The following is a 17,205-nucleotide window of genomic DNA, read 5'->3' on the forward strand; positions in this document are numbered from 1 at the left end:
TTTGGAGGCTCGTAGTGTGGTGCAGCCTGGGTAGGTGAGTCTGTCAACATCCTGGACGTGTTAGAGCCCCTACGCATTTTCATTGGATGCTTCATAGGGAAACTGTTATTTTCAATATCCGGACGTGGGTACTTGTTATTCAGGAAAATATTCAGTGATATTTAAATATTAGGTATTTGTTCTAGGACGTTGATTAAACAACTACAATTCCCAGAACTCACGCCATTGGGGCTCTGATTCAGAGTGTGCAGCGTGCAGAACACTGCACTGCATCGGCTGCAGAGTCAAAATGGCGCGTGCTCTTTTGGGGGAGGGGTGGTGAGTTATTTTGCATTCCTGCAGCGTGTGCTGTTTAACCCCGTTGTTATTTTCCCCCTTGCATTCCTGAGTTAGAGGATTTCCTGCAGTACTCGCAGCTGCGTGTGGACTCGCCTTCTGTGTGTGTGTGTGTGTGTGTGTGTTTACAACGAAGAGCCGACGACAACAACAACAAGGAAACGCGCTTCGGTTTAGAATAGACGAAAGATCAGCCTGTAAAAAAAAAAAAAAAAAAAAAAAAACGACTTCTCCGTTTAAAAACAAAAGACGAACCCGCCCGAAGAAATGAAGGACAAACAGAAGAAAAAGAAGGAGCGCACGTGGGCTGAAGCTGCCCGCATGGTAATAAATGATAAATATGACAACATACTGAATGCAAACTGGCACTGTAATTAGCGGCATTTGATATAACGGTGGCTTGGGTTGTGGGGCGCAATCATGTCGTTCCAATGCTGCTGCTGGGCGGGATTTTAAAGGGAGAAATGCAGGGCGTTTAAAATATATGCGGCAGTCAGTATTGAGGGGAAAACGCCTGATTTGCGGTTTTATTTGCTCTAATTTGCTCTTCGCTTTGATGCAGTTGGTTAGCCTGTGATGTGTAAGTTAGTGCTGCAGTTGTTATTAATAGTTTTCTCGTTTTTGCCGTTTAAAGCAGTTATTTGGGGTTTGCAATGATACTCTTTCTGATAACAAATGCATCTCAAATTCCGATGATATTCATTTCATTATATTCCAAATGTGTATGGTCGTAGTAAAATTAGAATGACGCTTTCTTTATGAAAGAATGTGAATTTATAGGACCAAAAGATGAGGTTCTGTATGGCTTGCTGTTAAAATAAATAAATAAATAAATAAAGCCGCAGCATCGTGTCCCCATACTGTGCTGCAAACCGTTCAAAATACAATTCTGACCCCCTGCAGGTTATTATAAGGGCAAGATCATCTCACCTGCGCAATCCTCCAAGAGGGGGAGGGGAGAGAGTGGGTGTGCGCGCGCGCAGTCACTATAATGCAAAATATTTGTTTGTCACATTTGTACAGTACCTTTTACAGCTGCAGCGCTACACCTAACCTGATGTGAAGAACACATCTACATTTGCAAGTCAGATTTTCCAAATGTTATAATCCAGTGTTTTTTATATTATGCTGTTATCGTAGTCCAGCAGTGTTTTGGGTGGGTTGAATGGTAGATGTAAAGGAGAGCAGTAGTAACAATTCTAGTGCAGATGTGGAAAGCAGTGGTAACTAAATCCACACTCCGTTAGTTGTTTTTTGTGTGTTGCATCCAAGTTATTGTTTTATGCATCAAGTTCAGCATTCATTTATAATTTTTACATCCTGTATATTGACCACGGCCATACTGTTAGTGTGTGCACGATAGAAATAAGGGAACTTTAACCCCTAATTTAATTTCTTACCTGTGCTTCAGTGATGGCAGTGCTCATGAATTTAGAATGCATCAGTGTCAAGGGTGCTAATGAAGTGATTGGCAGATTAAGTGGGAAAGTACTGTTTAAGAGGAGACATGCATAGATTAGCATACCCCCAGTACAAAGCTAATTAATCATCCTGTGATCTGCTGGTTCATAGTTATAAGGCTAACCTGAATTTATGAAGTAGCCACCAGAAGCCGTACCCTCTTTGTCAGCGAAGTAGGTTTCTCATATCTTTTAAAGAAGCGAATATGATCTCTGGTAATTGTTGCACAGGTACATGCTGTCTTGGTTAAGTTCTGATGGCAGTCTATTTGCAGGATTAATGTGTTTTTTCTTGCCTTGTTTTGCCAGTTCTTACACAATAATAATGTGCCACTTTGTCAGGTAATGCTATACTGAAGTCACATTATGATGCATGGCATCATACAAAAAGTATTTCCTGTAGGTTCACAGACCTGCACTTTGCATGCTTCATCCTTATTTTATATAGTGTTTTTATTTGTGGTTTAGTGTAGGAAGTGGTTTTGGTGACTTGTTTGATTTTTCTTTCTGAGAAGTTAACCATACCTCACTTATGTGATCAATACTTTTACAGGAAACCACAACAGCTTGTTTATTTTATGTATGATTCTGCATTTTTCCTTTTTTACATCGCCATAGAATATCTGCTGAAAATTCATGGTTCTTCTTGAAATAAGGACATGCTTGTAATCTTTTAAAAATAATGTGTGTTATAATATGCGTAATGTTTGAAAACCCCAAATAATGACGTGTTTTTATCATAAGTTTTTCTTTCTCGACGGGCATAAACTTTGCAATATACTTCAGTTCGCCTTTCCAGTTGTATTTGGTGCTTTCACAGTACTAGCATAGTCAGAGATGCTGCCACACAGGGTGGAAGGGGAAAACCCCTTTACAAAATAAAAACCCCTCCAGCTCATTAAGAGGGAGGAATTTCCCTTGTAGAATAAAGTAACAGGAAATAAGCAGAAGCTTAAAGGTACATATATGAAAACTTGGAACTGATTCAGAATTCACTGTTTAAGATAGCAGTCTATTACTTCTATATACTTGCTGCTGACTGCTCTCAAACAACTATAAAACCAGCCAGTGAAGCACTTGGCAAAACTTCAGTTGACAGGCTTGTTTTCTTAAACACCTTTCAAATATGGTGCATGTTAAGCTTTAAAAAAAACAAAAAAAAACCCAGCTGATTTCTTATATGGAGCAATATTCTGCTATCAAAACTCTGTTTTGCCCTTCATGACTGAAACAAATGACATCTGTGACAAACGGGCTGTTTCCAGACCCTGGTTAGCACTAAGCTTGGACTGCCTAAGTTACCCTAGGTACAGTAAGATAGCCCAAGATTCATGTTTAAGGGTCTGTAAAACCCAGTATTTTTGACACTAAGTTAAATAGGTGTTTGTAGTGAATTTCTACAGTAGTGTTAATGAAAGAAACTTGGTGGTCCTTCTGTACAGGTGGTCTTTAATACAGGTTTGAGTGTCGTTTAAACCCAGAATGGAGGCTGTACAATGAACCATGTTCCAGTTATTTGGCTGCAGTGGGCTGCTTGTGGAGTGAAATTTCAGAAGGCATTGTCAGGTTTAAAGGAAGCTGTCTTGATGAAAGAATTTAAAAGTAGCCTCACAATGTGGATCGGTATATCTACTGTGAATCAGTCATTCATTATTCTGGAGGTGGGGGGGTGACAAGATTTAAATGAGTTCTGCCTTAACATTTGAAACGCGATGATTAATTGAACAGAGTAATATAGTAGCACCATATGGGTTTCCCTCCTACATGTATATAAAAAAAAAACACTAATACAAGTGGGGTGTTTTTTTTTTTTAATTTCTTTTTTTTCTTTGCAATAAAAAAGTAAGCTGTTTGCAATGAGCAGCGGTTTTTAAGTTCTGGGATACTTTGATGTTATGAAAGAAGCCTGCCTTGCTATTTGCATGATAAAGGAGTCGTCTGATATCTCAGTCTGTGCATGCACGGTGCAGCTCGCAGTGCATTGGAAAATGAATGCCTGCTTGTTCTGATTAGCGCTTTACCCTTCCACCAGCCTATACAATACGCAATGCCAGCTTTTTGTCATAAGTGTCCACCCTTGGGGAAATACTTGCTACTATTCTGTTTGCAAAGTTTCTGTAGTTTCTGGACCCTGTTTTGTTTTTTTAACCCAGTACTGCTACATATTGCTTGTCTTTGAAGAATTTTTTTATACTTATGTAACTACTTATAGTCACTAATCCTGGTACAGGAAAAAGTGACACACGGATTTATTACATACAAAATTAATTGTGATATCTCTTCATTTTTTTCTAAATGTTTTGAATTAATAAAAACACCCCCAGCATGAGAGAAAAGAAGAAAAAAAAATCTGATATCTTATTTTCTATCTATCTATGTCAAATGTACCTCTGTGAATAGTGGCATCTGTATGTCATGGCCAGCAAGTTGCACGCGAAAACAAGAAAATAAGGATGAAAAGATTAGATTTGAAGCAGGAACAAAGCGGAGTGATAGAAGGGGATAAAACACAATCAAAGGAAAGGCTTTTTAAAAATGTAATAATCATGGAACACGTATTGGGCATGAAATGCGTGGTTCACTTGGGTAATCATAAAATTGTAATGTGGTTGAGAATCATACTGAGCCTTTTTTTTCCAGGTGTTGGAGAATTATTCAGATGCTCCCATGACACCGAAACAGATCCTGCACGTCATTGAGACAAAGGGACTCAAAGAGATGAGGTCAGATCAACATGAAAAATTTCATTTTAGTTTTGTAAAAAAAAAATAATAATAATAAAGTGGGTGAGTGCAATCATCAATTCAATTATTCAGAAGCAAATCCCATTAGGCATTTAAAAAACAATGCGAATACTGCTGGTGAAATGTACAGTGCCTGGTGTTTTTATTAGAAATGTCTGATCCAAATTCAAACCTGTTTTTTGAAAATTAAGCTCTATAGCAACTCCATTTTTTTTTTCTTTGCGATTTTTAACATGCTGTTTCTGAGTAGCATGTAACGTGTTGTTTTTTTTCCTTTCTTTCTGCAACACTGGTACTGTGACTGGGAATAGAAGGTAAGGCAAACTGAAAGCTATACAACACAATGTGTGTGTGTTTTTCTTTTTTTTTCCCATGCATGAATTTATAATCATAAGGGGAAGGGGCGTATTTGAAATTGTCTGCAGAGATTAATATTATAACTTCTTGAAATATGGGAGCATTTGGAACCCGTCTAGAAATGTAAAAAGGACAGATTTATTTCTCCACCCTCACTCTTTAAGTTCTGTGATTGCTTGGTTTTTGCAGTGGGACTTCACCTTTGGCATGTCTGAACACATTGCTGCATTCACAGTGCAGAGGAGACGACGGGATCTTTTTCAAGCTCCCTGGCAGGTTGAGTCTTTTCACTCTGAAGGTAATGGCACCTTTCTTCACTGTAGCTGTTTATCAGTCCCAAGTGGAAAGTAACCTCTACAGTATGCGCAGAAGTAGTTAAAACAAATTTGCGGATTGTCATTATCTTTTTTTCCTAAAGTTGAATTAATCTAAGGGCTTAATTACTATTTGCCCTGAGGATGGGCTAGAATGCCACATTTGATGAGAGGAAGCAGTGTGCTGTTTGTTTGAATGCGTGATAGTTGTTTCACACTAATCTTTTGTATGCTACACTCTCCAGTACTTCCCCCTGTAAAACAAAGAAAGCAAAAACTAAAGCATGTAATGAAACGCTGTTTTCACAATGACAACAAATTAGAATGAGTGTAATTGTCTTTCACTGAATAGCAGTGTGACAGTTATTTCTAATACATCATGAAAAACTTGGGGACTATCGAAGGAAGCTAAGGTTGGCTGCAAATAGGTTTACCTTTTAATCTTGTTCTGTTTCTCAGTTTGTACCCTTGACCCCTCGTATAAAATCCTTTTCTCGAAGGTGCTTTTTTTTTTTTTTTTTTTTTTAACCACTTTTTTAAAATGGTGCCTTTTTTTGAGAAACTCCAGTAGGTGTGAACAATGGAACCCTATTTAACCACTGCAGGGTCTGACACATTTCTAAACCTGCCTGGGGAAGATGGGGGGGGGGGGGGGGTAAAACTGAGCTTCGATATCACAAGTGAGTTGACGATGCTGACCGTTACATTCCCCTTGCATTCCAAAGGTGTAGCGTGTTTACAGATTCTTTTATTTTTATTTATTCCAGAAAGATGCCCTGCAGTGGTCCAAAAGCATGGCAGTGCCAGAGGGAGAGGGTTTGGAAGACTCTGCAGACGTGGAAAGCTGTGATTCCAATGAAACCAGCACTGCAAGTGGGGAAAGCGACAGTATGTGTGTTGAAGCAGCAGTCCGCTTAGTCCCCCACCCCCATGACTTTGGAACCTACAGTTTTCTTCCCATTTGGAGTGATCCTCACTGTTCTTATGTGTATACATCCACGATTAATTTAGTGACTTTCATATATCTTCTATCCCTTCTTGATTTTATTCTATTTCTTCCTTTTTGTGTATTTTTCCCACAAGTGTCCTTGGATGAGACCTCATCTAGTGCTTCATGTTCCACAGAAACGCAGAGCAAGCAGACACCTCAGGCCAGACAGAGCAGCCTCAGAGCAGCACAGCAGGGGAGGGCAGCCAGTGCCTGCTCTGAGAGAGAAGTATGGATCCTCTTTACCTTGACCTGCAAACAATCCCCACCGATTTGTATTAAAAATGTGATGTTCTCCAGTCATTCACTATATATGCCGCAGCTATGGTTATTGATTTGGTACTGTATAGTGGTTTTGTTCATGCTTAGAAAGATAACAGTAATATTCTACAATATGCTCTCTGGATATAATCAAGAATCCTCGTCTTATTCCCTATAGGCGAAACCATAGGAATGTTGACAAATACACTTTGGATTGCTGTAGTAGGGATGTCATTTGTGTTGAATTGATCTAACTAAAGTCTTGATTTCTTAGCCTGTTTTAGAGACTTCCAGACCACCATTAAAAGCTGTTATCCATTTGTTTTTAATAATGCAGTCTGGAAGGCAGAGAAAAAAAGGTGTCATGATGCCACGTGTTGTACTGACCCCACTGAAAGTAAACGGAGAGCATGTACCCTCAGGTAAGGACAATGTGAGATGTTTGAGTTCATTTGATTCACACCATTTGAACATGTTTTAAAGAAATTGTGCATGTCCTAAGGCATGCTTTCTCTAAAAGCAGCAATAAGAACAGAATCTGCCCTGTTGCTACAATCTGCACTATTGATACAGAACCATAATATATAAGTATACATACAGGTTAAAACGCATTCAAAAGCTTGACCCTGTGTTTAAAATTAAAATGCACAGAACAGTGTAACAATGCAGAACTGAAACGCTGTGGCAAGTGTCTGTTAAATGAACAGCTCCTGGCTCAATGTGAGAGACCAGATAAAACATTTTAATTTATAGGAGAACTTACTTTAAAACAGGGGTGTCCAACTCAGTTCCCGGGGGCCGCAGTGTCTTCTGGCTTTCGTTCCACCCGAGTTCTCAATTACTTCCTTGGTCTAATTATTTGATTAACTGGACAAAATTCAACACTTCTCTCCAGGCCTCAGAATGATTCATGGTAGTATACCACCTATGGAACAAGTGCATTTTTCTAAAACTATCAAATGTAAAATACCTTAAAATATGTCCAACTGAACAAATAATTCAATCAATTGTATTAATTGAGAGCTTAAGCTTGAATGAAAACCAGAAGACCCTGCAGCCCTCAAACTTGAGTGTGTCACCCCTGCCTTAAGGGTTTTTAAGCATGAATATAAAGATTGGTTGGCAGATTACACAAACAGTGCTTTAAGTGCTGAACAGTGAAATGTAGGAGATTCCATTTAATCTTGCTGTCTTAAGGTGTGTTATTTTTTTTTGTCATTGTTTTGTGCTGTAGGTTTTCCAGGCAAGTGCAGAGAAGCGGAGTTGAGCAGCACCTGTAGCAGCAGCTCCGCAATCGCCTGCAGCAGCTCGTTGAGAAGCAGGGCAGAACTGAGCAGGAAACATGGGCAGCGCTTCAAAAACCTGCACAAGTCACAGACAGGTACATCTGCACACTTAACAACGTGGTGCCCAACAGTGTGGCATTTTACCCACACACACACAGACAAATGCTCCTTTTATTTATTTATTTATTTATTTATTTTCCAAAATCCTAAACCATGTTGACACTCAAAGTTGTCTACATCGTAAATGTTAAAGATTAGTAGTTAGCGCTTATTTTACTGCAGTGTGGAGCAAACATTTTTAAACATGTTTATTTTTAGGACAAAAGGAGAAGAGAAACAAAGGGGAAGAGGTTGATTTTGAAACACCAGGCTCTATCCTGGTCAATACCAATATCCGAGCGCTGATCAACACACGGACACTTGCGACTCTGCCTCCCCACCTCCAGCAGCAGCTGCTGCTCCTGCTTCCAGAGGTTGATCGACCGGTAAGCAATAAAATCTTCTTTTCCTTCCAACACCTTTTAATGTTACTTATTTCACTACCTTGCCTTGTTTTCTTGAACCAACATTTCAGTAAGAATGCTTCAGAAACCACCCCTCCTAAAAAAAAAAAAAAAAAAAAAAACAATTAAAAAAACACGTTAGAGTTTTTTGACACTTTCTTTTCTTAGGTAGGTGTTGACGGGCTGGCACGTCTCAGCAGCTCTGCACTGAATAATGAGTTCTTTACACATGCATCCCTGTGCTGGAAGGAGAGGCTTGCAGATGGTAGGTATTTTGCAGCAGAAAACTGTAGTTAAAGAAGTTATGCCACTGTAACAGCAGTTTTTATTATTATTGAGTTAAACTTGCATGAAAAATAATAATGTTAAACTTACAAATGGTTACCTTTCCAGTTGCTGATGCTCGTAAATTTGTGTGTTGCAGGAGAATTCACACATGAGATGCAGGTGAGAATCCGCCAGGAAATGGAAAAAGAAAAGAAGGTGGAATTGTGGAAAGAGAAGTTCTTTGAGGATTACTATGGGCAGAGGCAAGTACATTCACATTTATGCATTTTATTAAGGACTTAATTCTCTCTGAAAACATACTTGTAAGTTTTATGTAGCTGGAAAGGTTGCCTGACATTTTTTTTTGTTTGTTTTATTGCATTACAGGTTGGGCTTAACCAAAGAGGAATCACTAAAGCAGACCTTGGTGCAAGAAGACTCAGGAAATCTGACTGCCACTGCCATTCCGACTGGACCTGCCAAGAAGCGAGCTGCTGGTCGCAGACGCAAGGACGGGCGCCTGAGGAGACGCTCCAGGTCAGACCTCAGGACCAGAGCTAGACGGGCTCTTTGCAGACAACCCAAGCTGGAGGAAGCCGAAGATCATTCTGAATCTGCTGCTGCTGCTTTAGGTATTGAAGCCACTTCACAGGGAGAACATGAACTACAGACGGAGCTGGAGGAAGCTGGGACTGAAGCCCAGGCAACTCATGCAATATCTGTTGCTGCTGTTTCACTTGTAGGGGGTCAGTTGGAGACGCCTGCTGCCTTGTGTTCTGCTGACTCCTCTAGTTCACACGATAATCAGAGAGACCTTGGCGCTACTTCTGCTTTCCCTGACCAGAGAGCCTACCTTAGCGCTGATGCCAACGACAAGAACGACTCTAGGGAGGTGAAGGACCAGAAGAGGAAATTCGGCGAGCCCTCAGCCTCCACCTCCTTCCCCGAGAAAAAGCCACGTCTTGATGATCGCCAGTCCTTTCGGAACACAATTGACTGTGTTCACCCAGAAAAGCCACACCGCACCAAAGAGGAACCAAAAGTGCCACCTATCCGAGTATGAAGATTTGTTGCTTAAATTCTCTATTGCTTTCTGTTCGTGGTTGGAGATTTTTTTTAATAATGGGAGTAATAACTCCCCTTATTAACATTTAATCTCATGAAAGTATTTTTCACTTAGGAATGAGTGAGTTCTTTCTAGTTGGAAACTTTACCCATTTCTTTTTTCGGATGTATGTAGAGCATCAGAAGAAACGTATCAGTATTATAACACATTTATTTTCGAAAAGAAATAAGGTATGTAAATGATGGACATTGACAAAGTGTTTTTGGTTTCTTTTTAATCACTCGGATTATTCATCATTGACCATGATACGCTGGAGTGACTGTGACTGAAACATATGCACTTAATCACTTAATTAGTGAGAGAGTTGATTGGACACTGGTTATGGAGTGAAGCTTGCATAAAAGCAATAACCAATATGCCACGTCAGTCAAGAGAGCAGCGCGTTCATGCAATCTGAATGTCGGAGGCTGGACTAGGGCAGTGTACTGTGGCTCGCCGTCTTGGGTGCTCACAGCCAGCAATTTCAAACCTGGTGAGACGGTGTAACCAGACACACTCTGTCAATGACAGACCACGAACTGGGAGACACAACACCTGCCTAAGATCGACAGATCATTTTGTAGCATCTTCGTGATGTCAGTTGTTAATCCGCACAATAAAAAGCCACTGCACTTGCTCTAAAACAGAGTTTGTCATTTTTCGATTACATCTAGTGAATTTTATCCAAATAAAGTGCTAAGTTTCTTTTGATGCTCGGTATATTTTAAGGCTTTTTCCCTGTGGCTCATAGTCCATAAGTAGCTTGCCATACTGTGACATTTTTTGCTGTAGAGAACTAATTCCTTCCAGTGAATTTCATCTGGAATAAGAAACATGTTTTGTGCACAGACCAGTAACCTCGTCATAATTTGTCTTCCATCAGATCCAGCTTTCCCGGATCAAACCACCCTGGGTGGTTAAAGGACAGCCCACATACCAGATATGCCCTCGGATCATCCCTAACCAAGAGACAGACAGCCGTGGCAGGGCTGGAGCCCGGACGCTTGCTGACGTTAAAGCCCGTGCCCAGCAGGCCCGGGCACAGAGGGAGGCAGCAGCTGCTGTTGCGGCCGCAGGGGGAGGCGAAGGGCCGGAAAGAGGAGGAGGACCAGGAGGGGGTGGAGGAAGAAGAGACTGCTACGAACCAGCAGAGCCTGGAGGAAGCAAAGGAGAGCTTACAGAGGCTTTGTCAAATCATCTCGAAGGAGCACAGCTACAGCAGGAGCCTGTAATGGGCACAGAGGACGAGATGGTGTCGGAGACTGAGCTCTTGCAGAATGTTAAATCTGAAATTATTCAAACTGAAATATCTTTGGAAAAAGAGTGCCATATTAAAGTTCTGCCCAAAGTCTCTCATCCTTTGGTAGGCAGTGCAAGGTACGCAGATCCAGCTGGTGTAGATCGTATGAGTGCTTCTCAACAGATTGATGAGCCGAATTACACAGATGATGTGATCTACACTGAAGAGGTGGAGCCTGTGAGTGAAGAAGATAAACCCATCCAGGTTATAGAAACCCAAGAACAAGTTCTGGAAATGGTGAGTGAACCTGTTGGTATAGAAGATCACTTAGAGACTGAAACCAGGTCCGAAGAGATTCAATGCCAGTATTTTGAAGTGAAGAGTGATGTGGTAACAGTGCTGGTTCCCACATCTATACCTGACACGCTGCCAAGGTTTGGAGCAGAAGGCATTGATGCCCTCAGAACTTTAGTTTCGTTGCAGCCTTTAGAGGGTGTCCACAGTGTGTATAAAGAAATAAAGGTAAAGAAATACAAGACCAAAGAGGTGGAAAGTGAAGAAGATGAAGAGTGCATATCGCCAAGATTGCCAAACCACAAGGAAGAGAGAAATGGTCATGGTACAGAAATATCCTTACAGAATTGTGAACAATTAAATAAAACTCAGAGCCCAGAAAAAACAAAACCATGTGCACAGCTTCTTCACATTAAGGGTGTAGCTTGTATCTCGGAAGATATTCCATGTGTAGATGCGGAAAAACATGCATCAAATCAGACAGTCCTCGTTGATTTAGATCTTGTATCAACGTGCTTGCATAGCGAGGCGGGTATGCATAGCGATTCAACAGAGACTGCCTCTGACTTTGAAAACGAAAATGGGCACAGTTGGCATGCTGAAATAGACAACAAAAAATGCAGTCCAGACACTGCAAGTACAATTGTCCCTTCCAGTCCTGTTGCAGCAGCAAAATCAAACAGCTGGAATCCAGTATCTGAGGCCTGCCAAGCAAGTAGTGATGGAGATAATATTGATGAAGGGAGGAAGAAAGAAAATACGGACGGCTCTCAAACTGAAGCTCATAATCCCCTTTCAACTGTGCAGAAGAATGCAGAGGCTCCAAGAAAGGCTGGCAGCTCGAGCAGGCACGTTTCTTCAGTAGAAGCTAACAACCCACTAGTTACACAGCTGCTTCAAGGCAGTCTTCCTCTTGAAAAGGTGTTGCCACAGCCTAACTCTACAAGCAAGCTTGAAATCCATCGGCTTCCTGTGCCTCTTCTGAAGCTACAGGAAAACCAGTCCGTTAAAAGTGTGCAGAGTAATATAGGCAGAGGAGAGGACTCTTGTACAACGAACTCCAAAACACATCAAGATGTTCCTCCAAAAGCAGGGCAAGGGCATTTAAAATCTTCTCTGGCTCACAATGAAGTTTGGGTTCAATCTCGCGTTTCCTCAAATGAAATTTCCTCATGTGGGGGGCAAATCCTTGGTTTCCAGGAACAGGTGAATACAGTTGTGACTCCAAACACACATGAAGATAGCAGAGTCACTGAGCAGGGGATGTCCTCTTGTTGTTTTGAAGAAGTGGCGAATATTGCTGGAGGACCATCCCAAGTGAACTCTCCTGCATTGTCAAATAATAACCCTTCGAACTCTGCTTTTGGGCAAAACTCTGCCTTCGGTTTAATTGTGGATAAAGGATACCCAGGAGTTCCAGGGCAGAAAGGTGCAGCTCAGGAGTGCAGAGCAGGTGACGTACAGTGCAATACAGTCATGGACCAAGTGCCATCTCAAAACAGGCAGGTGTCCCCGCAAAATAATTTTGTCTCCAGGGAAGTTGTGCCCACTGTTAAAATAGACTGGCACCCAAAACAGCAACCGGAGAACCCGTCTTGTCAAAGTCCTTCCAAAAATGTTCTTATAACTGGTAAAAAAGACTCAGCAAGTTCTTTTGAATCCAAGGAACATTTCCCTGGGACACTGTTAAATGTAGGAATGTCTCTTGTCCGATTGACAAGAGAGTCTGGAAAGCCCTTCCAGCACCCTTTGGAGCCTTCCTACATTCCTTTCCAGCTTAATATCCAGCAACAGTTTTACAGGAAGCTCCCTAAACTGCATTATAACAGCAGCTTAGGCTTTAATTATACCACCAACATGCCGATTTCAGACCGTGCTCTTAGCGGCTTCTCTAAGAACATTGCTAACAGTGTGATGCAGCTGCAGCAGAAGACCTTTGCAGAGCACAGTGTTGAGGAAATGGCTCTCAAGTGCTCATGCAGGCTGAGAGCCATGATCGTGTGTCAAGGCTGTGGTGCTTTCTGCCACGATGACTGTATAGGTCCCTCTAAGCTTTGTGTGTCCTGTCTTGTAAGATAGCGAACAGTGATCTGTGAGCGTGGTGTATAAAGGATTGTGCTGTATTTTTTGTGGCATACAATTTTTTCTAATGTTAAGTGAATTGCAAGGCTGGGGATGGTTCCTTCTGTCTTGCCTGTGTCCTGTTACATTACACAGTGTCATTCATTGGAGGGGGGTATGACACCACATGTCTTGAATTATTGTTAATTATTGAACATAGGAATTGCATTTCCTATTCTTATTCAGGCTCCCAGTTCTGTTTTTTGGGGTTTTTTTTTTTGTATCTTTTATGTTTTGCTGTTAAGCAGAGTATTAAAATAAACATTAAACCAGACTTTGAATTGATTTAAATGTGTTACATGAAATGTAGTTTGTGTTTTGTACTGTATTCATTATCAAAGCTTTGCTTTCTCCAGGGAATGTGAGCTTGTAAGAAATCTGAAATAGAGCTTTCTGTTATAAATGACCCACCTAGCAGTAAATAGTGTCGCACACCTCCGAGCTGTACCCTCCTGTGAAGGGAGATGTAGCCACATTCTGTCAATTCTAAACCCCAGCCACTGCAAGTGGCACACAGTTAAAAGGACAGTGATGGATAAGTGCACCCTGGTTATACTGTTGATATGCAATTGACGGATTTCAAAAGATCTTGAAGGGTAGAAATAACGCATGAGAGTAATTGGGAAGCCCCCAGTGATAAGCACACATCAGAGAACAGCTGGTTTCAGTATACAAAGTGTGTTCAAATCCTTCCAAGGCATTTTATATCCATAATCAAGTTGACATTAAGGAAAGCTCTGCATGCCAAGGTGTTCATATGCTGCTGAATTCAGGGATTATATATATATATATATATATATATATATATATATATATATATATATATATATATATATATATAATTTATTAGTTCTAATTAAACAGGATGTGGTGCCTTTATATTCTGTATTCTTCAAATGGATGAAACATGCGTTTAATATACTTTTACTGAAATTGTCCAGCTGTTGCTTATAAAGAGGGCATCTGATTTTCAGGTTTTACCTGATTTTTAATCCGATTTCTCCCCCCCCTTAATGCTTAGGCACATACAGTGTATGAATAAACGCATGTGCAGTTGTCTGTGATTCAAATGCAACAGAGCAGAACTGGCGCTGATGATGGTAAGCTGATTTACTGATTACAAAAATGTGGCGTCTATATATAATACAATTTAATTATATATAGTGTGTGTGTATGAAATGTAATGTGTGTGTACGTAATTCAAAATTACAGCAATATAACTTCAAGGTTTTTGCTTTTTTTGCACACTTTTCTTCCCACTATTGGTTTTATGAGTTCATGTTTAAGCAAAGAGCATTTCTCTTTGTAAAACAGCATGGGGTAAAGTTGTTTAGTTTTCCCGTATTTTCTATGTACAATTATACTTGCAACTCCACTACAAAGTAAAACTTGATTAGAACAGAGAAATGCCTCCATATACAGTATGTGTGACAGAGAGGGGGGGGGGGGGGGGGGGGGGATGCTGTCAATAGTTTGTATAGCTCAATGTGTGGAAATATACATGCCTTGGGTATTTAAACTGTTGACGACAACTTTGTTGTTCAACACTTTGTGCTTAAGCATTTGTTTGTCTTGCTAAATAAAACCTGATTTCTACTCAAATATATTTATTTATTCATTTATTCTTCCCTGATCTATACATTTAAAATTCACCTGATTTTTTTTTTTTTTTTTTTATTAAATATTTCTACCTGATTTTTTTTTTAAGAAAAAGCGTTCGCCCGAAAACACGAAAATCAGACGCCCTACTTATAAAGGGAAGTAATGGACTGGAAATTGTAAATGGCCTATATTTGCATTGGAGGCTGAACAAAATGTACATAGCTGAGACTGATTTGACTGTTCCCCAGTGAAGCAAATGAGATTTATGAGCCTAATGAACCAGCTGAATTGACATACTACACACCCCCATACTGCGGAGAGTTCATCTAACCCATGCATCTTTATGTGCTCAGAATGTGTCTGCCCTATTGTACGCATATTAAGGCAATATTATTGTTAAAACAACACTTGGCCAAGCATTGTATGCAAAGGGATTTCTGCAGATGGAGCTGTTTACACTGACATTCTACCTGGCATTGCAGCTCCCACTTTAGAGTATGGACAAGGTGTTCATTGGCCTGCTGTGGGTGATTTGTTTTTCATGCAGGTCCTTGTTTCTGTGATGCACACTGCCACCTGCAGGTTGTGATTAAAATAGAATACCTGCTGTGCCACAACTTGATTTATTCTAAGAAAAAAAAAAGATGCTTTGAACTGCATTGATTTTGTGAGGTATTGGGCTTCACCCATTTCAGCAACATATTCAAAAGGTATGTGGTGTGTGTTTTAGACTTCCGTTTTTCTGGTACTCTTACAAAATTGGGTTATATTTAGATGTGATAGGTTTACAGTGCTATAACTGGACAGCCATACAGTATGTAGCAATTTTACCCTTGACAGAGGCAGCTACCTATGTCCAGGTTGGTCAACTTTCCCAGACAATTGATGGCCTGCATTTATATTGCATTCATGTTAAAAAAAATACATAAGAAATAACATACTAATAGTGGGTTTTAATAAAGGGCAAAGCTGTATAAAACTATTTTAATATCACTGACTCAGACACTATACAGGCATGCAGCATCTGCATCCTATATGTGTTTGATAAAGTGAATGTCAAGCCTTGAATTCTCGTTAAATTCTTCAAAGGGTTTTGGTATTGTTTAGTAATATAACTAGTATAAAAACAGCTTTTGTGAACTGCTTTTTAAGAAATGAAAGCTAGGCAACACCTTCAACCTGTGGTTGAACCTAATGAAAGGGTATAGAATGCTCTTCGGTTCACCATTGAATCCTGTGTGTTTGATGATGCTGCAGAAAGACTCTTGTGTCTGTGCCTGGCTTTTGTTAGTTGTGAGCTGCTTTGTTTTATTTTGTTTTCCTAATCTGACAGTAAATTGTATAATTCTTCTCTGTCTTTTACAACAGCAAAAGAACTTTAGCCTTAGGCCAAATGCTTCACATTTATTTAAGTAGGACTTCGGTATTCCAATATACTTTTTAATACAGTATGTGTTGACTTCCATATTTGATGTTTGGTATTTATTAAGTTTGTCGTACCTCTTTAGGTTTCAAATATCTCATTTATCAATCAAAATAATGGATGTAAACAAATAAGAAAAAAGCGCCCTCCTTGTAAGTAAGGCATCCCAGCATAAAGTAGTTTTAGATGCAGAAATTCAAGACTGATGATAAAGAATGCTTTGACTTTTTTTTAACTTGCTGGACTGCCTGATTTATATTACAGGTGGTTATTTAACTTTGTATTTGGAGTGCAAACCCAGACTGTTTGGTGCAGTGCAGCGTCCAATGTTAATGGCAGTTGTTGCATGACCTACTGCATTGTGTAAATCTGGATTATATGCATTGATTGAAACTCCATTGATCACAGTTCTTTCAAGTGAGTAGACTGGTATTAAAGAAAGCCAATCAGGCTGACAATGAAATGAAATGGGCAGTTAATGTTACCTGTGGAATTGACGGGTTGATTAAGGGGTTACAGGTGGTCAGTGGTTGGCCTTTGCTATACTAGATATTCAAATCCTGCAGTGTTTTTCTATGGTAAACTGGTCTTCAAAAACGTACTTTGTGTTTCTGCTTTTTGACCATTTATCTTGTTGTATAAATTACCAAAGATCCCCCCCCCCACCCTCATTAAATCTCTTTACTCATTCTCAGGGTCTTCAGATTATTAACCCCTTCCTCCAAACTTTTATTATTTTGGACATGTATTCTTTCTTTTGAATCGTACCTTTCTCGTGAATATAGGTAATGGTGATGTGCAATATGCATTACTTTTGTTCTTTTCAATGTATCACATTTTTTTGCGTATGTGAAGTAAAACTTCTGCATAATATTCTATTTGTGTCTTCTCTGTTAATCTATTT

At 40.0% G+C, this 17,205-nt stretch overlaps 1 protein-coding gene across 7 annotated transcripts; it reads left to right on the plus strand.

Moving 5' to 3' along the window:
* The first annotated feature begins 53 nt into the window (after positions 1-53).
* Positions 54-14,047, plus strand: LOC121298127 (polycomb group protein ASXL1-like). 7 transcript variants are annotated; one of them, XM_041224970.1, is made up of 14 exons: positions 55-660; positions 4,437-4,519; positions 4,852-4,854; positions 5,087-5,195; positions 5,979-6,099; positions 6,295-6,428; positions 6,798-6,882; positions 7,695-7,841; positions 8,065-8,231; positions 8,418-8,514; positions 8,674-8,779; positions 8,904-9,148; positions 9,260-9,573; positions 10,505-14,047. In XM_041224970.1, exons 1-14 carry the CDS (start codon positions 604-606, stop codon positions 13,232-13,234), a joined length of 4,398 nt encoding a protein of 1,465 aa, XP_041080904.1. In that variant the 5' UTR covers positions 55-603; the 3' UTR covers positions 13,235-14,047. The 7 variants fall into 7 exon arrangements, 6 of the variants coding, with proteins under 6 accessions (XP_041080902.1, XP_041080903.1, XP_041080904.1 ...); XM_041224968.1 differs by having other exon boundaries at positions 54-660; positions 6,337-6,428; positions 8,904-9,573; XM_041224969.1 differs by having other exon boundaries at positions 54-660; positions 5,979-6,084; positions 6,337-6,428; positions 8,904-9,573.
* Positions 14,048-17,205: the final 3,158 nt, after the last annotated feature.

The sequence above is a fragment of the Polyodon spathula genome, chromosome 23, assembly GCF_017654505.1.
Source record: "Polyodon spathula isolate WHYD16114869_AA chromosome 23, ASM1765450v1, whole genome shotgun sequence".
Taxonomy (NCBI): domain Eukaryota; kingdom Metazoa; phylum Chordata; class Actinopteri; order Acipenseriformes; family Polyodontidae; genus Polyodon; species Polyodon spathula.

What these genes read in the sequence shown, in the direction of transcription:
- LOC121298127 (XM_041224964.1), top strand. Translation starts at nt 604, where the DNA reads ATGAAGGACAAACAGAAGAAAAAGAAGGAGCGCACGTGGGCTGAAGCT. An exon ending in TGCAAGTGGGGAAAGCGACA is followed by an intron (nt 6,100 to 6,294) that starts GTATGTGTGTTG and finishes TTTTCCCACAAG; the next exon opens with TGTCCTTGGATGAGACCTCA. An exon ending in GTGCCTGCTCTGAGAGAGAA is followed by an intron (nt 6,429 to 6,797) that starts GTATGGATCCTC and finishes TTAATAATGCAG; the next exon opens with TCTGGAAGGCAGAGAAAAAA.